A 27,892-nucleotide genomic window follows, 5' to 3' on the forward strand; every position below is an offset into this window, starting at 1 on the left:
CGATTAATCAGGTGCTAAATGACACTTAACCAATTACTCATTAGTATTTCCTTGTTACTTACACGTGTGTCACATGTGCAAATTATTCATTGAAATGAATATTGTGGATGTGGCGGGTGTTTCTTCACACATTGCATGGAACCAGTATAATTTAGATGTTAAGAGCCATATAGAGGATGAAGTAAGGTCCCTAATATTAATGTTAGCAGTTTGCCTTCACCACTCAACGATTCAGCGGTGGGCCTGTCCATCTGTCACACTGAGGGAATACGAATCAATGCACATCAGCAAGCATTGTGATTTCATCTCTATTTCTCAAGGCGGTCATCAACTGCAGAGGTCACTCATCTGACAAATGGCACACGTTTTGCAAAGATGCCAAATATTTCACGAACGACACCTCTAAATTATGTCATGAAAATGTATTTACCACAAAAAAACTCAATTAACTACGTGGAATTTTTATAGGTAACTCAACATGGCAGTCATGTTTATTGCATTGTGAGTTCAGTGTTTGTTGTGAGAGACAAAGTCAAATTATACTCACAGCTTTCAATTTCCAGGGTGCAGTTCTGTTCATCAAGAGGGTACCTCCTCAAGTCCATCATGCAAGCAGCAGTGGTGGTTATTCTAAGAAAAACAGAAACAGTACAGAGATAATGACATGGATGCACAAAATGTTTTCCCAGAAAAAGGTTAACACGGGGGGGGGGGCACTTTAACAAGTTTCACAACATGATGAACCACCAGTGTGTCCGCCACTTACTCAAGTTGCACTTTCATAGAAATTATTTTGTGGCTGTTTGCTGAAAAACGTGAAAGCCGTTCAATAATTCACGGCTATAGCTTTTGAACTGATATTATTGAGAAGACATGTTGCCACTATCGCATGCATCTTAGTGGGTTTGACTGTATGTAACTGTGTAGCACTGTAGCATTTTTTATGTTTCCGTGAGTAGTAGTCTGGAGAAATATATCGTTTTATATGGATCACTAACTGTTCAGCATCTGCTATTTTGTCAATGCATGTTATTCATTGCTGGTTCCAAGATCTGCATTTCTGCCAGGTAGCTTTAGAAAATATGTATGCATAGCGGTTTATTAATATCAATAAACCCAGTAGCGCAGGACAAAACCCAGCTTTGGCTACAAACTACACATGTAGGGGTCTTTGGCATTTAACTGAAATATTTACTGGAGCAGCACATTTTAGCAATTACATTTCTGCTGTTCATACCAGCTGCTATGTGTTCATCATACCAGCTTTCATTCGCTTACTGCCCTCCAGTGTAAAGGAAATAGAAACATTTATTTTCAGCTCATCATCTCTTGTGTCAGGAGCCACCAGCTCGTTCCCCTGTGAACGTGCCGGTGGCTCCTGACACAGAGCATGATGAGAGCAATGTGAAGCTTTACCCTTTAAAGCATGTTTCACATTTTGGATAGATTATCAATCATGTTGAGGTGAAAGCCACCAATACTGCTACAGGCGGTGGTTTTACGGTGAAAGCAGTAAGCAAATGTGCACCACCATCTACTGTACCTTAGATTTAGTAATACAGTAGATAATATGCTGTTTGCATTGGAAATATATCGCTTGAACACAGAGTTTGTAAATTGGTCACGGTGGGGTGAACAGAGGTGCTGTCGGCGGGTAATTGGGAAACAAAATATGTTCTGCTGAAGCTGATTGGGCCAAATAAGCACACAAGCACGTGGAGCCTCTGGGTCCGTGATAGCAGGAGGCACCAGAAGGGTAAAGAAAATAATATATAAACAAAATGTGTGACAGGTATATATATATTCACAATGACACTGAGCTGCATTCTGCTGCACAAGCACTAAGCTGCTCAAACTGCATTCTGTTGTGCTGTGCTGCACCGCCCTGCTGCCTCGCAGTGTACAGCAGGGCCCCCGCTGACACACACTGTGAGGAGACAACATCATGCCTAATTACATTAATAGGAAAGGTCACTCGGCAATCATGGTTTTCTAGGCAAGAAGTTGGAGAGAAAAAAAACACAGTGTTTCTCCGCAAAGCGGTGGATGACGGTGTTAAACCAATAAACATCTAAGTTACCAGCTACTATACCCAGAGGAATAAAGACATACAGAACTCTCTAATCTGATACAACCAAAGCTGTTCTAACTTCGGCAATAAATCTCAACGTCTTCATGTATGATCCTGTTGTTCAGAGTAAGACGCTGATTGTGAAATTACATTTAATTACATTTAAGGGCCTTTAAGTCCAATTAGAGTGAACTTTACAGATTTCCAACACATTTTAAGCACAGCATTTTTATTAAATTGATCAAGTACAAAAGTTGAAGTGGTGGTAATACAATTACATCACCAAAAGAATATATGCCAGAAATGCATCTTGTAAGTGAAATATGGAGGATCATAAACAGGAAGGCATCACCTGTCAAGACCCATCTGATGTTTAAAGACAATACCCCCTGGTAGCACAATGAAGCAGTGGATCCCTGCAGCAGCAGCCCCCCCCCCCCCCTTACACCCTAGCAGAGAGAAGGTAAAAACTCAGGACGAGTACAATTGACTTTATATGTGACAGTTAACAAGTCAGGAGAGAATCCTCATTGACTCGGCACAAGTTGGGACGGCTCACTGCGAGGGCCTGGGATTTGGAAATGTCAGCAGATGTAGGTCAGCAACTTCCAGTCCCACCAGAGACGGTCAAGCAGCAACCTCAGACTCAGCGGTCTGTTCACGTCGCAGATTTTGCAACATGATATGCAATGCTAGGTGTTTTGTATTGTACTGTCATTATTACTAAGAGGTGTGAATCTACATCGTGGGCAAAAGAGTTTGAGAATCATTGATGTAAATAAATATAAATTATTTCATGTGATTACAATGCAAAAACACACAAAAAGAGATTCACTAGTAGGGCGTAGTGTCGGAGGTAGTAAGAACTTTTGATTCACCACTAAAAGGTGAGCTCCACTCATTTCTACAGGCCACTCTTGGCTTTTCAAACCATGTATCGTGCCCGCATTACGTGACAACTAAAAGCAACCTGGAGGTGGATCCAAGAGGCTCAGCACAACAGACAGGGAGGCTTTCAGATATATGAGCAATAGTTTTGACACCTACACACACAGTCTACTCCTGTATCCCTCTCTGTGAGGCAGCTTGCTTACCAGAGAAGATCATAGTACTACGCCATGGTTTAATAAACAGAGGTACATAAGATTGGAAGAGAGAAATCACCATCTGGCAAACATTTCCCTCAAAAGAAAGCCCTCAATGTTCTCAGGACCACGTGCACTATAAAACCTGGGTTGTCAGTTCTTTATGGATGACTCAGCCCCTCGACTCACTGGCAAGTTCGAAAAAAAGCTGATCTGTCATGCACACAGGGCCGGACACTTTCTACTGACACCGACTTCTTTTATTGACGTTGCGAACGACTTTGTCTGTTTGCAACACCCAAACGCTCTGCTGCACCACTCAGCAGTCTTCAGGTCCGGCCCCCTCCCTCCTCTTCACTTAAAAATAAAGCACCAACCACGGTATGTCTCAAAAATGTCAATTTAAGCAAGGTTTGTGAAAGCAATATTCCTTCTAGGGACGTGAGTTGATTTGACTTTTGCGCTTCCAGTGCACTATCATTCCTCCATTGTTTTATTCTTAGAATTCATGAAGACTGCAGGAGAAAGGAATTAAGGGCATATGTACGTTTGTGAAATACAAAATTATTTGTAATTCTGTCACTTAAAATTGCTTTTTTCAAAAGTTATATGTGACGATAGCAAACATTCTGTACATGTACGTTTTTGTTTGTAGAAATCCTGGTGAAAATAAAATGCAGCCTAAAAAACTTGATGTTTTGTAATGTGCTTGGTTTATCCACAGAATAAAGATTGCCGGTATGGAGAACGCACCATTCAACGCTCAACACGAGATCAGTGGATTCAAAAAATGTGAACACAGTTGTGTAGTAGAGCTTGTATTAAAAATTAGGATTCAAGGTAAAAAATTGTTTTGAAAAAAATAAATAAAAAAAGACCAGTACCAGCACATTTCACAGTGAGTGGATAGGTGAGAGCGCAGCAGTATGTGCAGCAGTGTGTGTGATGCGATTGTCCCACAGTTTGCATTCTACTGTGCGCAGGTGTAGCACGGGGGATGGATTCAAACAGGCTTTACAAGAAAACGCACTTAAGAAAACCTTGAGTGGTCAAACTCCAGAGGCGCAGCATTCAAACGAATTGAACTGAGAACACAACTTCTATTGTTATAGTTACATCTATTGTTTTCGGGGGGGGGGGGGGGGGAATATGTCCACACAACCCTTGAGCAAAGTCAAACATTTTCACAAAGCGGTTTAATCGCATGCTTACAGGCTTGCAAAGGTCCTGAAATCAACATGGCATGTAGATTATGCACCGCTTCTAATTATTGTACACTTGCTGAAAAAAATGGACTGGAAGACAGAACCAAGGGCCCGATGCCATCTGCCTTTTGCCATTACTGCAGTGCGTGATGGTAACAGTAAACCCGATGTGCAGTATGCTTGAAGCCAATGTGTTGGAAGATGCTAGTGTCCCTAGCAACAGCCTTCGCTCTCTGTTTCATGCAGGCACAAAGCCAGTAGAGGTGCAAAGGCAGGCGTCATGCTATTTTCTTCAGGCACAAGTCCATTTTTACTATACTTGTGTCTGCTTGGTACTTTCGTGGCTCGAAAGGAACCCGGATGTGCGGAGGTACGTGGAGCAGCTGGGAATGTTTATTCAGATCAGGTGGCACAGTGTAATGTTGGCACCAAATGGCTTGAAATGGATCCCGTTTCCACTTGCTTCATTTGGTGGAGGTGCACACATGTCAAGTTTTTCATCTGGTACACATTTAAAACAATCAATGATACATTTAATGAATTGATTCATACCAAATTAGAATTTACACAAATGGGTTATTCTTACTTACAGTATAACGTTATTTAAAACTGCTTGTAGGACGTAGCCATTAAACAGCCGGAGAAGGGGGAAGACAGAAGGTGATTTGATTAGCCTTAAAACACGCACCTGCTCACGTAGTCCTCTAAAAATTAGAACATCCATCCAGACCCTTCTCACCATGGTGCGCCAAGATTGCACTTGCACATTGCCAGGCCCATGTGCGACTGTCACAGAGGGTGAAAAGCAAACCTTAGAGATTCATCCAAAAAAGCAGACATTTGCAGCGCAGCCTTTAAAAGCAGCAGTGAGACTGCATTTCCACAAAGCTGATACCTTGTGAAGAGTCATGAAAGGAAAAAGGGAAAAAAAACAACTATTGCCATCAAATCCCCTTTTGTGTCAGCGCCAATTCAGTCATTCAGAGTTTCTGAATGCTGATTATTGCATTAATAATTCATTACTCCGTATGATCTACACCTTGTCACTGCCATTTTCTTTTATTCATGGCACAAAACACGTTCCCAGCTTCCTTGCCTCCATCAGACTACTTTATTTTACTTGTGTTAAGAAAAGCAGCGATCCATTCTGAGCTTGAACAAACCTCAGGACGCTGTCGTACTGTTAGCCGTCCCCTGGGGAATCTAGATGAGTCCCTCTGTGCGCATTTACTGTTGACTGAATTGTCTAGTTTGTCACAGTGATCTGGGACATTGAGGTAGTGAGTATTTTGAACCTTTTTTTAGCCTTTCTGGGACAAAGAGTCTTGGATTTAATGTACCCCTCTCCTTCCAACATATTGTTGGTGTTTGTCCTGAGTCACACTTAGAACTTTGTGGACTATCAACTTTATAAATACAACTTTAAAGTCGTTTTTTCTTGCCAAAAATAAATGTGTCATAATTGAGACCAGAACACTAGCAGCGGTGATCTTGTTTTTCTGGCGCCACATGTGAGGCAGCAGTCAAAAGTTATGAGGAGTTTGTCTGGGTCTTCAGCAGTTTACTGTTGGCAAGTACCACTCGTCCTTTCCATCCGTTCGCTCGTGCTCTAGATCTCTAAATACTGGTGATGCCATCGACCCATTTTCTGAATGTGATAATGCTGTTTAGGGTCACGGAGGGGTGAAACCTATCCCAGCACAAATTAAATATGTTTCCTGTATGTCTATATTTCCATTTTCTTGCATTATTAAATCTTTCTGAAAGTAAAAATTTTAAAAAGACACGAAAACTCCATCCATCTATACCGTACCACCTTCCTTTTCTGTGTAATTCCCAGCATGCACTGTGCAAAAGGCAGAGAAACACCCTGGACTAGGTCTCTGTAGTCCATCGCCATGGGAACAGGCAGACGCACACAGTCACACTCACATTAAAATCATCTACGGGCAGTTTAGAGTGGGCAGTTCACCTACTCTGTTTAACTTCGGACTGCAAGAGCAAAGAAGTGAATATCTAGCTGCGATGCTGCAGGCTTACAACACAGACAATAAAGGAATGCTGTTTGCTCAGGTGCTCTTTCGTTGCGCTCGGCCCAACAGAACGTTTTTGGTACGCTTGTGCGCCAATAAATGAGCCAAGTGCAGATCAGATTTAACTGCACTTGTGTTCGGGGGCGACCGTGGCTTACTGGGTAGAGCGGGTTATCCGCCAACCGAAAAGTCACCGGTTCGATCCTCGGCTGCACCGTGTCCTGTGTCGAAGTGTCCCTGAGCAAGACACTGAACCCCTAACTGCTCCCCGGGCGCCTGTCATTGACAGCCCGCTGCTTCCTATATACACAGGGATGGGTCACATGCAGAGAATAATTACCCCACTGTGGGACTAATAAAGGAATGTTTCTTCTACCCCAATGATAAGACGTGTGCCATCTCCCCTTTGAACTCTGACCACTCCAACTCCAGACCAGTAAATCTATTGCCGCAAAACCCCTTAGTGCATTGAAGCGGCTTTTATTGCCGAAGAACTCAACATTTCATTTGTAAGAGGAAGAATGTGTGAGTTATTTAAAAAGGTTACATAGTGTCGCATTAACGCACATTGCTATAGTTCAAACTCTCAGTCATACTTTAACAATTAACACTGATCATGTGTTATCAGTTTTCTTAATAGTTCTGACTTTTGTGGAACAATACTGTCATTTGGGTGAATTAAAAATCTTACCTCAGCCCGTATAACACAGTGCCATCTGGGTGCAGTCGGATCATACGGTTCTTTACCGTCACACCGTGAAGAAAGGACTTCTTGTCATTAAGGAAGTAGGTGTCAGGGAGCCAAAGCTGGTCTGCTACACGGTTGTCCAGAGTCAGGTTTAGCTTCATCTCATTATAGGCCAAACGCTTATCCCGCCAGCTCTGCTGGAAATACATTGTGATGGTGTAGTCCTGGGGAGAAGGAAACACTTATGTGAAGTAAAAGAAAAAAGTCAATTGTACACAAGGTTGTGAGCTACGGAAGAAATTTAGCAATCGTCTGACAAGTGCCTGATTTGAGTGAGTTTGGTTTATCAAAATGGGAGTAAGACGTGAATATAGACGTCATCACAGGCAAAACAAAAACCTTTAATAATCCTAAAATCACAATTGACAGACAGTAACATAATGTATGTTACATATGAGAGCACAAATAAGATGGTGTGTACTAACAGACATAATACATTTGAAAACATTTAAATCTATAATCCCTCTATTCAGGAGTTTACCACAATGTCATTTAAGGAAGGGCAAAAAGAGGAATAAGCGACTCCGATGAGGCAATAACAGCAATAACAGAAATGCATCTGCCATGAGGGCACTACAACACTGTGTTCATGCTCTTAGATCATGAAAATTGTTTCACAATCGGAAAAGCTCAGCTCAGCATTTGTGAAATAGTACATGGGTACCAAACCAATAAACACAGCTGTGCTAGTACTCCTGTATTAGGCTGTATCTAACTGGGAGTTGCGAAATGGCAAAATCTATTTGAAACTGTGTAGTAATACCCATTCCTGACTGAATGTAGACAAACACTACATATCCCAACACCCCAGACTTTAGACTGTATCCACAGTATAGCATATCACATGTTGGGAGGGACAATACTACTGACGGACATAATACCACTTCCCACGTTCAAACTGCATGGCTCTGTCCTACTCCTTTTGGGACTCATTTCAACAATTGTGAATATTTCACCTGTAGTATTTTTTTCTCTTCATTCCAAAGATGTTTAGTGGTATAAAAACAGAAGTATGATACATGTGATTTGGAAGGATTTGTATCAATGGGCATGACTTATTAATACAAACCCTGACACCCTGTTTTGTAATTAACTATGCAATGTGTTTTGTGTTGAAAAGAATCAGTCATGATTAAGTAAAAGAACAACCAGGTCTTAATCAGCACTCAGCCACGCGACTGATAAACAACTTCATCAACGCTCTCGATCTGTCACTGGAAATGTGCTATTTCAAATGCAGAAATAGAAATAGAAACACAGAGCACTAATCTGTTTTGACACTTGACTGTCTACAAAAATAGCAAGCCGATGGCAAACATTGTCATTTTGTTTGTTTTGTGTGTGTGTGTATATACCCCTCATGAACATAAGCATTCATTTGATTCATCATAAGAAGTGTTCCTGTGTTCCGACTGTGATCTCATGATTGAAAGATGCACCAGAAGACATCGCAAGTAGATCATCAACAAATCAAAGAAGAAAGCGTGCTGTGGATTTGAACAGGTTGAAAATCATTCGCTCCGTTCAAAAGCAAAAGCGAGACCAACAAACAAAAGAATAAAGAATACCACAGAACATGTTTAAAAGGAAATCTGCGGCACCATGTGGGAGGAGTCAAGCTGAGTGAAATGGAGAGGGTGCTGTGAGACTGAATGACGTCACTCAGACACCGGCCGTATTGCCTTCTTCACAACTCAGCCTGCATTCGTGACTGCTCCAAAGTCTGTGTCAGAGCAGAACAATATGTGCTGTCTGGCAGAGTAGTGTAAGGATTACAATATGAGCAAAATATCAGTAGTTCAAGGCCATTTTGTCCAATAATCACAACTGGCAGTAGTTGTAAGTGGGAAGCCAATGAGGGATCACGAGACAAAGAAGTTTGTAACCTACCATGTTGACTTCTGAGATGGAGTCGATGCTCGCTATGTTGATGCTCATTCCTACGCTGACTGGAAGACCTGAGGGAGCAAAGCAAAAGCTGTCAAGTACAAGAAGGATAATATGCAACTGGTGTAGTTTGAATGTGTGTGCACCACGCACAGTACATTGATGGAGTAGTTGATGATGATGATGATGATGATGTTAAATTCGCACGTCTGTTTTTCCATCGTGGAAAATGTTTGCAACTCAGAAGAATGGATTTTAGACATCAGACATTTTGAACTACATTGATGAAACATTCAAATCTGTTTTTGCTGTTCATACGCTGATTAAACAACAGCGGGAAAATGCACTCATCCATCTTCATTTCTGGTGCTAGCAAGGAACAGGAAGAGCAGACTGTCTCATTTACATGATTACAGTACATGCTGTAGACATGTAAACAGCTATGCACATCATCTCCCTTACATGTGCAGATAACACATCAACATTCACACGACTGGAGGTTTACGAGGATTATCCATTCACAGTGCCCATGCGCCCACACGGTAAGCATGAGTAGCATGCCTTCAGACATACTGTGTGACTATGCTGCGTATGATCACACGGATAAGTTTATGTGCAACATATTCAATTACATGCTTCACATCTGTGTGCTTGAAACACATTTTGAATAATTGCCGTGATAAATGTGTATTCCCTGACCCTTGAGCGCTCCTGTTGAGACTAACCTGGAGTTCATTGTTGTTGTTGTTGTTTTCAGCTCTTTTCAGACGAGATTAAATCCAAATAAACTTTAGAATATTAGCATCACACTCCAACCAATCTCGGAACCATATTTGACGTTGTTTTACCCTCTGGGGACAACAACCAGTATGAACGAGGTTCCTTTGTTGAGTTCTGAATGTTTCGACAGCTAAATCGTTGTCAGACAATAGCCAATGGGTTCCGAGATGGCGTTTCCGCCAATGCATTCCCCCTCTTCTGCCCACCATACAGACGCTTTAACTGCATGCTACCAAATTCTGCTCAAAAGCGATTGGGCCAATAATAGCCGGACTACAGACGGACTACACACAGAAACTAGAACGCTTCCGATACAGAAATCTTGTCCCATTGCCTGTTAATGTAGAGATAACACTACAACAACACCTGATTGGTCAACACAGACAGTAACACTGAAGAAGCCAGACGAAGAACTGCAGAGAGGGCTGGAGTCTGTTCACAGTTACTTGTTTTTCTTTCTTTCATGTGTTTCTTTACTCTGTACTTTTTCTAGCAGGCAGCAAAAGGTAAGACAACCAGACCCCAGCACTCGAGAAGCTGTTACCCGAGGCAGTGGGCTTTGTGAGTGAATAGATTCTTTCGACGCGGATTCTCAGTGTGTTATCAGTACAAATTATTTGTCCTTTTAGTCCTAATGTTATCTGTAACACGTAACCCCCCCCCCCCTCTTCGAACCGTGTCAGCCTTACATTGGTTCAGCGAGAATGATCAGGCCACAAAATATGAAGTGCTGACGCAGAGAGCAGAAACAGCAGAAACCTTCCAGTGATTGGTTTATGAGGCAGTGCTGAATCAGTATATTCAGATCATGTTTCATGGTATCACAGTGGAAATGACATTAGGATCATAAGGATCATAAACAACACAGAAAACAGCTGTACTTCAATGTGTACATTTTGCATGTATCATCACAATCAGGAGGTACAGAACCTTCTTTTACTCAAATAGGATTTAAACATTATGTTTATGTGCATTTTCTATCCCCCCCCCTCCCCGTTTCCATCCATGTAGACCCCTCCTCTCTCTGTCACTGTTTGTCTTCGTCTTTTCCTCTGACTCACTGCACAAATCAAGAACAAAACAGAAGACGCTAATGACGAGAAATGAACAGTTTTGTTTTTAGAATCCTGATCAAAAGCAGCTAGAAGTTAGTTGTTTGTTCTTTGCACATCTGTTTAGATGACTTGTTTTCACATTTACTCTCTTCTTTAAAACTTTGCACGGTCTCGTTCCCTCACATAGTCGTATCTCGCACAATGTGACAGCCAGGAGCTGAAGCAAGCGTTACGTAGCGTTGATTTTCTTAATTTTTTAGGATAAGGTCCAGACTGTTGTGGGTCACTGTGACTCACAGGAGATGGGGTGATGCATGTCTATGCTCAGTTGATGGATGTACTGCTCAGGTTTGTTTTTTTAAATCAACATATTGTGTGTGTTGTCTGTGTTTGACCAGATCAGATCCACAACTCAGCGTTTCTTCTGAATCCTCTCAAAATATAACGCTTTGAAATGCCAAAAGCAATGGAAAGATCTTGACGTTTACTGTAGACAGCATGTGTTATGGTGACGTTTATGGGTTGCAGACTTGCACAGTTCAGATCCCATAAATATTTTTGAGAATGTCAAAAAATTGACAATAACCCTCGATAAAGAATCTAAGTGCATGAAAAGGCCATACGACTACACTTCTTGTTTTTATTCGATATGGCTAAAAATACAGTCCAATCAAAGCTGTCAGTCTGCACTTTGCCCTCTCTAACTATCGTGTTCATCACTGTGATGACAGCGTAGACCCACAAATCGTGTGTCTGGCTTCAATTACTGAGAGAATGGAGCTCATTGTACATGCGAGTGTATGAAGTAAGAGAGGAATGAGCACATCTGAGCAAAAAACATTTAGTTTGACAGAAATATTCACGAAAAGTATTTGACCAGCATTTAGTTTGATGTCCACATTAGCCAGTGGAAACTCTTGCACTGTTGGGTAAAACTTCATGAAGCATGCTTTAGTCCCGCAGCAGTTTGCTCTGATGAAACAAAGGAAAATTCCTTTGAAATTCTTTTTTTTTTGTATTCCTATCGGTGAGAATTCACCAAGCGTGATGTCCACTTTGTTTAAAACACATTTAATTGTACTTTGTATCAGCACATATTCAGTGTATCGCCACGCGCTGCCTTGCATGAAATTATAACGGGGTCCAAGCACCCCGTGCAAAGTCCAACCACGTCTCACTGACCCAAAGCAAATATGGCTGAAACAGGTGGTTTGACACAGGGTTGTTTGCATGCCTGGGCAGACTTATACCCCCTCCTGCCAGGCGCACTGCCAGGATCCGATCCAACTTCAGACCGCAGGGACCGTTGAGTCTGTGTCTGCACCAACACCACTCCAAATCAATCATTCACTCAAGTGGCGCGTCTCTAGCGTTAAGCACCGTTTGCTAAAGACATAGAGGCAAAAATCCTATGAATACACATTAACAGCCCGAACTAAAACTTACTGCACACGTTTCAGTGCATGAATCCATCTGAACTTTAACGAGCTATTGTGGTGCAGCTTGCAAATAAAAGTGGATTGGCATACATGTGCTAAACACCACCTGGGTTTATAACATTGAAAATTGCTTTGAAAAAAACATGCGGCAGCTGTGTGCTGGGCAATTTATGCACAGGTTAACACGTCGCCGGAGTAGTATTGGTGTTCTCCAGCGGCCCCAGTCAATCACAAGTTAGCAGGTTTGTTCTCAAGTTCACTGAAGAAAGAAATGTGGGAACCAACCCGCGGCACTTTGGTGGAACTGTGTGCAGGCAGCCAAACCAGCTGATTTAATTTGAGTAAATGGATCATAAAATATCTTATTAATGATCTCAACTGGACCATTTGGTCAAAGCTTTGATAAACCTTAAAATTAGAAAAACATGATCACAATTTTGTCATTTATTTGTAACCTCTGCTGCACACAAAACTACTGTAGAAGAAGAATATAATAGAAAAGTACTTTATTCATCCCCAAGGGGAAATTTGTCTGTGGCAGCAGCAAACAGGGTGACACAATCAAATAAAATATTGGGAATGGAAAATGCACACGACATACAATATAATAAAATAACAGAGCAGGACCTATTCAATTTAAGAAACAAAGTAATACAAATGCACAGTATATACACTGAATAGAATTGTATTAAGTTAACTAAGTAGGAAAAAATAAAAATAAACAAAACAGTAGTGCACAAGATCACCAACAACAGTGTATCAGTGTTACAGTCTTGTGTTTGACTTGGCCAGAGGTGATTTATTATACAGTGATGTGGCAGAGGGCAGGAATGTTCTCCTGTATCTGTCCTTGTGACAGCGGAGCTGCATCAGTCTGTTGGAGAAAGTGCTCCGCTGTCCCTGCAGGAGGTGGTGGAGAGGGTGGTCCTGGTTATCCAATATGGATCATAGTTTCTTCAGTGTCCTCCTCTCCACCACCTCTTCCAGATAGTCTTGTTTGCAGCCGATGGTGGAGCCGGCCTTCTTAACCAGTTTGTCAAGTCTGTTGGTGTCTCTGTTGGTGTCTCCGGCTCCAATGCTGCTCCCCCAGCAGACTACAGGAGTACAGTGCACTGGCCACAACAGACCGTTAGAACATCTCCAGCATCTTGCTGCACACGTTGAAGGATCGAAGTTTCCTCAAGAAAAAGAGTCGACTCCTCCCCTTCTTGTACACAGCGTTGATGTTGTTCTTCCAGTTCAGTCTGTTGTCGATGGAGACACCAGGTACTTGTACTCCTCCACCATGTCCACATCCTCTCCCAGAACTCTCAGCGGTTGTGGAGCCGTCGTCTTCCTCCTGAAGTCGACCACCATCTCTCTGGTCTTGGCCACGTTCAGAAGCAGGTGATTTCTACCGGCCCGCTCCACAAAGTCATCCACTACTGCCCTGTACTCCTCCTCCCGTCCGTCCCTTACACACCCGACCACTGCAGAGTCATCAGAGAACTTCTGCAGATGGCATGACACAGAGTTGTACTGGAAGTCAGTGGTGTACACGGTGAACAGGAAGGGAGCCAGAACAGTTCCCTGTGGGGCTCCAATATCACTGACCACCGTATCAGACAGCACACGGCCCAGTGGGACAAACTGTGGTCTGCCCGTGAGGTAGTCAGTGATCCAGGAGACGGTGGACGCGTTCACCCCCACCCCCCGCAGCTGTACATACTACTGTATGTAGTATCGTGTGCTCTCTACTGAGGTATTCGGGTCAGGAAATACTCCCCCGAAGCCTGAGGGGAGACAGTCGTGACTGTACTCATCTGTGACATCACAGCGGTACGAGACACACAGAACTCCTGATGTAAGACTCTGGGGCCTTTCTGTTTTGAGGTCAACACTACTGGATGCATCATTGGTGTGGACACACTGACCATAACATGTCCATCAGATGGCCAAAAGACAAACAACACAAATAGTTGAAAAACTATGATGGTATGAAATTGACATGTAAACATGTACTCTTCTTCATTTAAATGATGTAAACATCACGTACTTCTTCCTGCAGATATTGGTTAATTATGATGTTTCTCTTCAAGTACTAAAATATTAACTGGCCAACCACTTCAGCGAGAAAAAAAAGGCTCATCTCTCCTCCCTGTTATATTCTGTAATCCTATTTCCTCCCCCTCCACTCCACCTACAATAAATGCCCTGAAGCTTTGTCATATTCCCTGACCCGTCTCTTTCAACAACAAAAAAGGGGAAAAGTAGAGCCATTTTCCATCGCACTTTGTGAAGGCAACCAGTAACAGTTTTCCCCAGAGATGTCAAAGTACATTTGTTCGCTAGATGAAAACAGAAAGCATCAAATCTCTCCCTCTCTCTTTCTCTCTCTCTCTCCCTCTCTCCCTCTTTCTGCATATTTTGACACATCTTTAGTGAAACTTTGTCAACACAGCCTTTTTTTGTTTTGTTTCAAGCTCCACCTGTACTTGTACTTCACAGGTTGGGTGAACAATAACACGACTTCACATCTTTAAATAAGCATTTCTCCATTCAGTGTCAACCACCATTTCCAACATTGTCTCCAAAATGCCAGATTTCTTTTTCCACTTAATATTTGCATATAAAAAAAGAATACTAAGGAACAGAAGAACAAAGTGCTAACTACAGTCATCCTTTCGTCTATCCTTTTGTCTGGATTTTATATAAAAGGAAGGAGTGAGTGAGTGAAAGAGAACATAGCGTCCCCAGGCAAACCATATTGTCTCTGAACAATTATCGTATCAGCGTGTTAACAGTTTCCACTACTTTTCCAAGAATCCACTGAATGCGTCGACACGCTTCTGATTTTATACCGATGTCAGGCCAATATCGCAACGGGAATCGCTTTCAACAAATGTCTGATGATGGGCTGGATATAGATGCGAGTCCATTAAAGCAAGCTAGACAAAGAAACAATGTGCACTGATCTCTAATTGTCGACCAGTTTTGCCACTTGACTGAACTCAGCGTGCAGCCCCCCCCCCCCCCCCGCCCCAGTGCAGAACTGGGCACAGCGACGGCGCTCAGACAATAGAACAGATTTACTGAAATTTTACAAAATGAAAGGTGCCCTGTGGGGCTTTTAACCATTTGAGGCGTGGCAGAGTACGGAATACACAAACTAACAGCATGCACACGAGAACGCACATGCTTGCCATGAGCACAAAGGGGCCGCAAAGGGTGGTAACAATTATTGCTGGATATATACGCTGCAAAAGCACCAGTGCACCAATAAAAGAGGAGAAGAGGGAAACTGATCCAGGGTTTGTCTTGAAGCAATGAAGACATTTCACTTTGGAGGAGCATCTCCAGTGTCTCTCTATCAGTTCATAAACTGACACTGGCATCTATACAGATCTGTTAAAATTCAATAGCCAATCATAACTATTTAGCAGCCTTACGATATATAACATATGGCAGCATTTTGCAGTGATTTCTTTAAATTCATTCAAAGACGAGTTGGAAATTCGCTCATTTGCAAGTGTGGTACAGTTACAGCCATCTGTCGGGTAAACATACGCACACAGCAACAGTCTGAGAGCTTAGCTTAGCATCAAGACTGGAACAAAGCCAGCCTGGCTCTGTTCAAAGGTAACACAATCCGCCAATATCGGCTCATCTAAAGCTCACTAATTATCCTGTTTTATAGCTTGTTTGTTTCATTTGTACAACAGTTGAAACGTAAGAACCCTGCTGGCTCGCACAAGGCTGCTACTGTCCTTTCACTCATGATTAACTGTAGAAAATAAAGTGAAAGAAAACATAGACATTTAAAGAACGAGTCATTTATGTGATGACACAGTCTTACGTTTTCTTACACCCTTGTTTTGCAAGTATTACCATGGCAACTAACTATCCATCTAATATAGGACAGGTATCAATCTACGACAACAAAACAAAAAACGACGCAGCCTCAACCCTTATCAAAATGAGCTGAGGGCGTATGAAGATATTCCAACACAAACATGCTGTTTGCTGCAGCAGTGGGGCTTCTGGAGGTGAGCAGCAAGTCAGGACGTTCAGTTTATCCTCCAGCTTCCTCTATGGCAGCAGAGGGGACGATTATCAAATAGAATAAGATAATCAGGTCTGGGAGCAACACAATCAAGTCATGGAGTGCATTCAATTCCTATAGAGCTGAGAAAGACCCGGAGAACTGACAGTGTGTCGACAGTCAACAAGAAGAAAAAAAGACGACCGCCATACACTTCCGTGCCAATGAGATATTGATCACTGAGTGCAAAATGATTGAGAAACTGGCATAGAGTTTTCCAAGAGGAGAGGCATTTTCCAACTTCCTTGACAGTGCTCGTACTGTTGTACGGCATCTGGTTTCAGGCTGTTTAATTTACTGAGAGGACATTTAACGAACACAAACTAGTCCTTTAATGGAAATATCATTCATGATCAATCTCTGCGATTGTGTAACAGTATAGCTGGCCTCCCTGGATATCATTACCTTAGCCGATATCCTTCCTATTAGAGTATAAATGATATGCTTATGGCTTTGACAGTACCTTGTCCCAAAAGAGCCATCTAGCAGAACTAAAGGTGATCAATTAAACAACATATCAAAAACAAATGGTGTTTTTAGTGCATAATAAAATGGCATTCACTCTTCAAAAAAGCAATGATGCTTGATGGAATTGTGTAGATGTTGTAAGCAGGGAAATAACTACAGCTTAGCCTTCTGGGGTGTCATGGGCCTAATTCCTCTTATCTTTATTGGGGAATGCCTCCTTAATAATACTAACATGGCTGCATGTTGAAACTAAACGCTGCAGCGTTTACATTACGTGCTTACTGAACGGTGCTGCCTCCCTGATGATCCCCATGGTAACAGTTTACAATTATTACACCATCCTCACAACATCTAAAGTGCGTGTCTGCATCGGATGATTGACCTGGATCACGGATGAGGGAATTAGTAGCGCGGTTGGGAACCTTTGCGATGACGATAGCTGCTAGATTCGCGATCTAGATTCCCTAGATGGATCAAAAAACCAGCCAGTCATGCATCTCGCTAGGCTCATCGTGTTTCCAGTCCTTGTTGACAGTTGCTGTTTTATTTATTCATCCTATTCCTTCTCCGCTTATTATGTATGTATGCTGTCCTCTCAACTCCAACAATGTGTTGCCACATTCAGCTTCAAGTCTGCCGGTCTCATCTAGCCTCAGGGCAGACAAGCTAAACCGTGGTGGGCGGTGAGGCTGGCCTATTTAATGATTTCCTTGGTAATGGAAGCTCATATGAAAACAATATAAGTTCAGTGTGAGGAAGTGGTCATCTTGTTTGTTTGTTCTTTTCAAATTTGAGCCACCTACCACAGTAGCTGGACCTTAGACGTCTGTGTAAAGAAGGCTGTGATGGGGTGTCTTAGCTTGTAATTAAAGCGGTCTCACTCCTCAGTCTGTGAGAGAGTAACCAGATGAGTGCTTGATAGATTTGCACAAATCATCAAGTGCTTTTATGACGGATTATCAATGTCAACCAAAGCTCCTACTGTACACACATTTGTTCCTATTCAGATATTGGTTTCTTTACATATGTATTAGAATGTTGCCATTGAACAAACAAACAAACTTGCACTGCAATAAAATGGAACCACTGCATGATGGTTCATATGTTTGCCAGCGTTGCCTGTATACTCATTTGCTGATGAAACAAAGCAGCACTTAATGTTTAGACTTTGGAGTTTGGCAGGACAAGACACATCAGGCCTTTGCTTACTCTGGCCTTAGGATGAGCATTGTTCGTTTTAGTCTTGTGAAATGTAATGTAAGATATATTTGAAGAATTGCTGGCTTCATCAGACGTAAGGGCAGTAGGGGAGGAGTCCCTCGGCAGACTAATCTGAAGACCGCATGGACGCAGAAAGCATGTGAGGAGGATGCGGAGAGAGTCGGACCTCCCTGCTGATATCCAATGCATCCATATTGTCTTAGACTATGAACATTAATAATGTCTGCTTTAGAAATTGCAGTGATTTTCAGCCTACCCTTTAATCTCATGACATGTCTGAAAACAAAAGAAAGGTGCCATGCAAAAGCTGCTTAAAAAAAAAGACAGACAATCAACATCAACAGTAAAAAAAGACAGATTCCTTTCTACACTTATGAAAGACTTAATCAGCCTGATATCTGAATGCAACCAGAAGAGGGCAACATTATGATATTCCCTCACCATCTCTACTGCTTATAAATTGGATATTTTAATAAATGGAGCAGCATAAATTACCAGCAAACAGGTGCTGAGATTAGGGACTGAATTAAATCTTTTGGCATATCTGGGTTGATTCTGTACTTGTGCCAAGAAAAATGAGTTTTCAGCCGACGAGAAGACATCTCGATGCACCCCATTCAGCACCGGCGCGTCATGAAATCAGATTAAAGAGGCTTCTGAAAGAAGCTACAGTCACATATACGGTTTTGTACTGTATACATTGGAAGGAGAAGCACCGTTTCTTCCCTAACATTGATGTTTACCAGTGAAACCTTTCATGGTGTTTACATTTCATGTAAATATGGAGCGTTTGAATATGCGGCACAAACTCCAGTCCGGAGAGAGTGAACCTATCAAACTGGATAAATTGCATTTGAATGGTGGACAGCGTTGTCATGTTATTCCATAGATCCTGTCAGTTGTAAAGAACCTGTCAGTTTTTCAAGCAAATTTGGTAGACAGCGAAGAAAACACCACTCTGCCTCTTCCATAAAAAAACCCCTCTGATAATCAACCCATTGCCTAGCAACACAGGGTTCCATAGCAACTGCAGCATTTTCCCCACAGTGTTGCAAGAGGAGCATGATGATTTCTCCAGTCGAGTCTGTGTTTGCTTTTATTTTCAATGGCCGCTGCCCTCGTGAAGCCCTTTTCACCAAGAAATTAACAAAGAGAACACGTTACGTCGCAGCAAATTCTCCCCCTTCATTTAATACAGTGACCTCATCTATTCTCTCCATCGTGGCCGGAAGCAACCGATACAATTGTATTTTAAGGCAGAAAAGGTTTACAAAACCTTTGATAGGCATCGACAGTGACCAAATAGAGAAGATCTTTAAAGAAGTAACAATGACACCTGTACATCTCTAAAAGTGTTTGTGAATGGTCAATTGAACTCATTACTGTAGTCGACTTTGGTCAGTGATTTCTGATCACGATCACACAGGAAAACACATTTACATTTGGCTGTAATGAGCTTAACGCTTAACATATTCTAATTGAGCTCCTGTGTAAATGTGAAAAGTTCTTCTAACATCCTAACTTAGGGTAGTGTACATCAGCAATGGGTATGTAAAACCCTTGCTAATATCCTAAAACATAGTTGGCAATTATATTTTTCAAAAAGTGTTCACTTAAATCTCAGTATATGTGGAACCTAAAGGCTGGTTACAAACACATATCAATAGAATTGGACTAATCATCATGCTTTTACCTCGCTGGTTATGTGGAGATCTATGGATGGCATACATTGAGAGTACATTGGGATTCCACATATAGGGAACTTGTGAATTTATTCATGCTGCACCTTCAGGACCTTAAATATCCGCTCACAGAATACTTGTGTTGCGTGGTGCTGTATTTAGTTCGCAATTCAGAAATCAACAAAAAATAAAAATTATAGACAGGTAAGGCGTATTAACTCTTTAAGCTCTTATTTTTCTTCATAGCCATAAACAAAGAATATTTTCACATTATATACTTATTTGAATACTCATTCTTCCATTTTCTACACGCTCCTCTTCAGGGTTGCGAGGAGCTGGAGCCTATATCCCAGCATGCACTGGTCGCGTAGAGCACGCCCTGGACAGGTCACCAGCCGTTATCACAGGGACAACACGTTCACACCTTCGGGCAATTCAATTCAGAGTTTCCGGTTGACCTAACCTGCTGTCTTTGGACTGTGGGAGGAAACTGGAGCAGCCGGAGGAAACCCACTCAGATGTGGAGCGTAGCGTGTGAACTCCACACAGAAAGATCACAGTCTCCAACAGATTGTCAAGATTTGAACCCAGGGCCTTCTTGCTGTGAGGCGACAGCGCTAACCGCTGAGCCACCATGTGGTCTTAATAAATATTCAAAAACATTTATAAGTCGTGCTATTGTCTCCCCTCCACAGTGCTCCGCAGTAGCCTTTTCAAAATAAAATGCTTGCTTACTGCGTGGCAGTACACAAGGTAAAACATTGGTAAAGTACAATAGTACACTTCCACTGTCATTTGTTTGCAATAGGAAACACTGTTGTGTGTATTTCTCATATACAGACATTCAGCAATCACTGTTTTTCACAACGGCAATGCTGTCCCCTGCTTTGAAAGCCTTACAAACTGAAGGATACAGAAAAAAGATATGTACTTTAAATTCATATTTGCCACTTATATAAATACATATCCCGATCGAGTTAGGTTTTCATTTTCATCAAAAGCTTGACTGGGTAAAATATCACAGTACAGTTTACTGGCATATTACCATAACATTAGATCATCAGAGAAAACTCTCCTCATGGTCCCAATCACCCGAACAGATCTGGGTAACTGGAATATGACAGGAATAGCTGGAAACGAGCTGTACGGCAAACTCAATCTTGAAATCTTTTCCCTCTCTTGACATGTTTAGAAATATTTAAAAATCTATTTTGTTGTTGCAACGATGTTGCTTTGATTATTTTAACCTCTGATTCCTGTATGCTTTGTGTCTGTTGCTGTGCTCTGGTACACTTTTCATGATGATCCGTCCCCCTGTTTGTACTTATATGAAACCTTTTTTAAGCGCTGCTCATCTTGTGCAGGACTCCCTGCCCGATATCTCAATGGAACCTTTCTGATTGAATAAAGGACATATTAAAAAGAATACAACCAGTCAAAGACATTCTGTGCTTTTAACTCGATATATGTAACGCAGTACAGCGTTACACCTCGTTAAGGTTTTCATATGAAGACGACGATGAACAGACCCAGATGTTTAATTTAGAGTTTAACAGCGGGCAAAACAGAGTTAAAACAAAAGGAAGATATAAAAGGGTTTTGTTGTTTTATAATTATGTTTGCAGTAAAAAGGTTAATGTTGGAAACGGTACACTTGATATTTCAGCATTTGTAGTCGCGTCCCCAGTGAGATTTGAGCTTAGCCATGCTGCTCAGTTTTATTGCCCAACAGGCGAGCAGAAGACCAACTGCTCTGATTCCTGTTGTTTTGACGCCTAATTAATCGCGCCATACATTTCCAACTTCAGTCGTATAACCTGGACACCTTCTATATCAATCCGTTTCTATTATTATGTGAAGTCACAAGTTGTTGTTCAGAAAACTTTCAAATGCTTCAAAATGATCACGTAACTTTTTATTTATCTTTGAGCCAATACGATTATCACCCTCGCCATGCTTTTAGTGTTGTTAATCCCCCTTGAACATATTATTACATGCATGTAATTGTGAATGATACAGTATATATATTTTATTATATGTATTACTTTGACTATTTACTATATATTGCATTCTGTATTATTTTTCAGCATGTACTCAGCTCTCCCTCAAAAAACAGCTCTCAATCTCGATGGGACTTTCCAAATCACATAAACGTTACATGGCATGAATGCAGCTTCCGGCATTGTCTGAGGGTAATACATGTCTAGCACTAACGCTGCCGAACAGCTCTAAATATACAGCACACTGTTATGGCAACTACTGTATGGATGGAGAAACCACAAGGTAAGATTAGTGATAGCATGGTGAATAACGGGAAATCATGAAAGCAGCTCTGGCGTAAAGGAGGACAGAGGAGAAGGAAAACGATGAGGTAGAACAGGAGAGCAGAGGCAGTACATCACAGGAAGCCAGAGAGACAGGGGATAAGTAAAGGTGGCCTCATCTTATCGTCCTATCCTGTCACAAACCTCCAACCTGATATATGAAACCGACTCTGATTCCACACTAAGACGCTGCATGCATAAGAATAATGCTTCCTACTTACATACACAGATTTTGTCGGTGAATTATGAAACACTAAGCATATTAACGGCTGCCTTTCCAACTCGTAAATTACAATCCCATGAGGAACATTATTAAAGTACTCCGAAGGGACAGGAAACAAACTACAATAGAAGGTTTCATTTAATTACATTTCATTTAGTATATTACAGCTTCGTCAGGTAAATAAAATATAGTTTTAAAGTATAAAATACGTATTTAGTGCAATTGCATGAGATGTGAAATAATTAGTCCATTTTTTGGATATATCTAAAAATGGAAGTAAGTAAAAAATGCATGCCCCGCTCTCTTATGAGCTTCAGTTGAGCGGTGAGATGTATTTACTAAAGGGGAATCATCAAATGGACATTGGAATGCCTCAAAATGATGCTTTATACCGTCAAAAGACGTGCAGAGCTGGATTTGACGGCCATGTGCTACACAAACAAAGGACGGGATGTAAGGTACAAGGTAGTGTGATGTCACGTCAATGTTTTAAACTCAAATTAAAAAAAGAAGACCCTGGGAGGTTAGTTCCTTTATAAATAAATAACAAAAAGCCCAAGTACAGTGTGGGCATTTGAGGACAAAGTGTCCCCATAGCAGGGTTTGTCCTGAAGCTATTTGGAAACTTATTGGCTAAAGAAGTGGATGATTAATTTATGGTCTAACTTCTAATTAATTAATTTATAGACCTGATTTATTCAGCAGGTCACACATTGGCAGTTTTAATCAAAGCCATCGTTTCCATGTCCCTTTCTGATTTTGAAGTGAACATGTTGAAGGATGACCAAGTGGGGAAAGGTAAAGATTTTTAGGTATTTGTGCTTTTTCTCTGAAAAGACAGTCTCTGTCTCCTTCAAAGCTCATCTCCTGAGTAACCCTACATGTGCAGTAAATCAGCTGCTTCAGTGGCGTACCGTGTAATGGCAAGTCCTGCCGAAGCTGCCTGCGTAATTACATTAACCTGTGGTAATTATGTGTAGATCCTCCTCAACGATCATGGCGAATGTGTCTCAAGAGGCTGGGATTCATGAATTAATTCTTTATTAATGTATTCATTTGTGACCGTTACATTCACTCTGGTGTGCGTGCAAGTGAAAAGGGGATCATGTTGTTGGCTGCCATTTTGAACATGTTTTTATTACCTCTGATTCTTTCCACTCAAGTTCAAGCTGTTATGACAATTACAGCGACCAAAGAATGTTTTAGGAAGGCAACCATAGACCATGAAATGTGAAATACTGGAGCGCCCTGGAAGCTGAGGGGTTAAGGCACCGACGATGAATCGCAACGTCCTTGGTTCACGTCTGGCCCGAGACCTTTGCATGTCATCCCCCATATATCTCCCCTCATCACACGCCATCTCTCCAATGCCATGAAGATAAAAATCCCAGCATTAAATTGGATTCTGGGTGTTCCCCATCAACAAATGGCCTAAAAGAAAACTACAAATGACAGCTACAAAATGAACATTACTAACTTGACCAGTCCAGGATGTAAGAGAGTGATGAGAATATTGAATCCGAGAAATACGTGCGTCACATAATACTCTTATTTTTAACCCATATGAATCTGACGAATATTCTTTGCTTCTCCCGCACCACCATCTGGAGTTTAGAGTTCATTTATCTGCACATGAAAGGATGGGACACCAAAGGAACAGAGAAAGTCACATTGTGCAGGTGAGATAAAAAAAGAAACGCAAAAAAACCCCCCAAAAAAAACCTTCTCACCTCAAACAAAACAAAGAAAAAACAACATGACAAACAAAAGTCAACAGAGCTGGATAACAGGCTCTAAATGACAGACTCAAAAGCAAGGAGAAAATAGTATGTCAAAAACATTGTGTGCAAATATTGTGTGCTCAGAGACGGAGGGAAATAGAGAAGGTGTGCCGTGTGACTGGAGGAAGACAGTTGAGCTCGTCAGCTCCGTACGTCTATATTCAAACTGTAGAGGCAAAATGGACGGATCTGTTCCAGATGCTCTTAATGGAGACCAGACAGCAACACTTGTAAACTAAATGAGCACTTTGCAGGTAGTAAATGACGGCAGTCCAGAAGACATTGGACTGCACTGTACCTGTATGATGTACACAGCAGCGATGCTGTGAGAAGGACAGAATGTTCGACCATACAGAGATCATCAATAGAGCCATCTGATTATGAATCAAATCGGCAGAAAAACAGCCCGTCAGGTTGACACAAGAACACACGTTTAAGTGTGAGCAAATGTTTGCGTCGTGGTCGTTAACTGAATCTGAGACTCAATGAGAGCAGCCACAGTGTACCCGCGACGTCCACGTACCCACCAGAACCAGTCGTGAATAATGGATCATCTTTTGAAAGCATGCACTTTGAAAACCGTGCCAAAAAACAGCCAGCGGCTGGAGTTATTTACTTTTTATGACAACAATATTTGGAGCTACGGCTTTATTTTAAGTCAATGCGCATGATTGTAACGCAGCTGTCGTTGCAAGGTATAGTTACAGGGATCATACGGCGCTAAATGTGCTGTATCAGTGGTGCAAGGTGGTCACGACGGGTCCCAGTGCGCACTGGTTACTAGGTAGGGAGCATGTGCACACACACACACACACACACACACAAACACACACACACACACACCATTTGGTGAATACATCTTTTACCACGTTGTGTTGGATTCTACAGTCGAATGAGCTCCTCAGGCTAAAGTAGAGAGGTCAAACAGAAAGCTGCCGTATATCGTATCCTCTCGTCGCATCATCAAATACAGACTTTACAACATCAACATGACTCAGCAATCATCATTGCATATCTGTATGACAAAATGCCAAAGAAAATAAGGAGTTATTCATGTAATTTGTAGTTTTCGTTTTATAGTTTCGTTGTAGTTTTTATTGTTCATGTAGAATAAGCATATCATTTTGTTATCGATTGCTACTGACTGAAAGAATTAGAAAATTTGTCTTTTCGAGAGCTTATATAGCAAATGGCGGCATTTTTAATTGAACTGAATTCTTCTTTGAGGGTTTTCAAGGTGCCAATCTGTATCCATAGCAAAGGCCCGTTCTCTGCTCAACACATTGTCACAGTGCCCACTCTCTCTCTACGGGACCCCCAACCGCACAGGGCCCCATCTGTCTATAGTCACGCTCTGTATGCTGTGTAAGCCTCAGTAAGGATCTATGCAACATCCATATGACAGCCCCTCAATGTCTCAATACATCACCTGAAGCACTAAAGTGTGGATGCATTTTGGCAACGACTGTGAAACGGCTTGAACCTGCATATCACTCTGTTTCCTGCATCGACACTGAATACCAGCACATACAGTTGCATGTACAGTAAGTGACAAAACACAAAATGGTGTCGAGGTTATTTTCTATACCAGAGCACCTCAGAGTGCACAATCACGATTATACCGAGGTCTACGCAGCACAAAGCAGACGGTTATGTTGCTCTGGTTAAATTTGAATGGTGACCGATGTGTTGGCTGGAACTACCGCGTGTTTGTGGCGTCCTGAAAGTCCCAGTAGAAACGTAGGTTAGAGCGTCTTTAGCTTCTGCACTGTGAGTGTTCCTGAGAGGAACAGAATATTTGAGCTGTGTATAGTCAGTCGAGGGATTTCAATCAAATCCTTTGCATTTAAATGGACAGCGAAAAAAGTGGGCGGGCTTAGAATGTAGCACCATATGGAGATACAGAGGACTGTGGCTCCGCACACACACACACACACACACCTCCCACGTCGCTGAAAGTTGCAGATTAATTGATGAATGGACGTCATGATATTATTGGTTGAAAGTGGTTGGTACCAGCTTACTTAGGCGCACATCAGATTTTGTTTTACAGGAAGAAGAGATGATTGGATTTTGATATATAAATATGAAGAAATTGCTTTTTTGTAAATGTTTTCCATGTATTGTTAAATAGGCCGACAACATCACCGGGGATGTGACCTCAAATGGTTAAGAATGCATTTTATTCCTTCTATTTCATATTGACTTGACTTGTTTTTTGTCGGAGACAAACAACATTTTACTGTATATTTTAGACATGACACTGCAACTGGATTAAACTCACAGATGAACCACAAACAGTTCATCTTTTTTGAATATGCAAAAATGTTCAAAGTGTATATGCTGAGCAATCGCATACCCATGAGAGAGTGGTACAAAGTCAAAGAATAGATAGTTCTATAGATGCATACTAGTATAGTAGTGAACACAGAGGCCAAACATCAGAGAGGATGCAACTACAAAGGCCACTTAGTATCAAGATCTCTGACCTTCAGGGTATTTGTGACCCGCAACAGCCAGCTTTTATGTTGTTAATGTTTCGCATATTGTTGACTTCAACATCTCTCATCCCGTTTGTTTTCCCTCCAACTCTGCACGATGCACAAATCATAGTTATGTGGAAACCCGTTTCATACGGCCTGGCTGTTGGAATTCAATAACGAGGTGGGCTTTTGAGCGTGTTTCCTGGTAGTGAGGATGACAGCATCTATCTCCAGATGCTGTAAATGACATTTCTTTGCCTGTTTATCTCCGTGAAACAATTGGATAGCTGCATCTTGCCCTTGGCCAGCCTGTCCTGGCCCTGTCAAGGGCACACCTCCCGTCAATCACTGCAGATTCAAAAAAAAAAGTGTGTCCTTGGGGACCTTAAGAGGAGAGTGGAAATGGGGGGGGGGGAAGCCCAGCATGCAGGATGCCTCCCCAAAGTCTGACCGAGGGTTTTTGTACTTTGCAGTCCGCTGCAATACATCCCAGTGCAATTCTATCAGCATTTTTCTCCTTAATTTCAAAGTTGCTGAAAACAACACTTTGAATGTGAAGATGAAGTATGTCCTTTCTCCTGCATGCTATATCTCACCACCCTTGCCCCCCCCCCTCCCCCTGCCTGCCGACATACACACCTCATTTAATTCAAATGGGAAATCTAAGTGAAGGGAAAAGTGCCCAGCTTGAGCATTTTTTCCTGTGTTTCCTCTGAAATATATCACGGGCCGTTCTCTCTCCATCAGGATAGATACCATTTGTTGGTGTCCCAGCATCCATCCTGGGATTCTGACAACACGCTGCTGTTTTGCGCTGAATAGGCATTACTTTGAGACTGAGTTACGACGGCCTGCGCTATCCGCCTGTACGCAAAGCGGCCCGCCATCTGACATGTGGCAGCACGCACACGCTAAGAGATTGTCCCCAGCAGTGGTGGCTGGTCAATAGAGGGCCATGGGGCATGGCCCCACCATGAGCCACACAAAAAAAAATAAAGTAATAAAAAAATTATAATAATCATAAATTATACAAATTGTCAATATTTGTGTTTTTGAACTATGGAATGTACCCAGTAATGTGTGTAAAGTATGATATCTGCACAAAATATATGCTTTTCCTGCTCGTGCTCTCTGTCTGTGTGCTCTCTGCTCGTGCTCTCTGTCTGTGTGCACGACACTCTGAGAACGCGCAGCTTGGGGGGCCTGATCGTTTTGGCCCAAAAGAGGCGGGTCTATGAAGCAGTTTAGCCAATTGCTGATTCAAGATATAAATGAGTGACATACAATTTAGCCAATCAGCGCCCTCAAATAGATTCAGCTTGGGGC

General features: G+C 41.9%; 1 protein-coding gene across 1 annotated transcript in view; it reads right to left on the reverse strand.

The window, feature by feature from the left end:
* The window catches only part of gabrb4 (gamma-aminobutyric acid type A receptor subunit beta4), a gene marked incomplete at both ends in the record, with an annotated part of 52,051 nt that overhangs the window by 8,081 nt on the left and 16,078 nt on the right, over positions 1–27,892 (reverse strand). The window contains 3 exons of the mRNA XM_079283974.1: positions 548–630; positions 7,086–7,306; positions 9,033–9,100. Of these exons, the coding sequence (XP_079140100.1) occupies positions 548–630; positions 7,086–7,306; positions 9,033–9,100 (372 nt within the window). The remainder of the gene's footprint in view (positions 1–547; positions 631–7,085; positions 7,307–9,032; positions 9,101–27,892) is intronic.

Source organism: Melanostigma gelatinosum (assembly GCF_949748355.1).
Source record: "Melanostigma gelatinosum genome assembly, chromosome: 14".
Lineage (NCBI taxonomy): Eukaryota > Metazoa > Chordata > Actinopteri > Perciformes > Zoarcidae > Melanostigma > Melanostigma gelatinosum.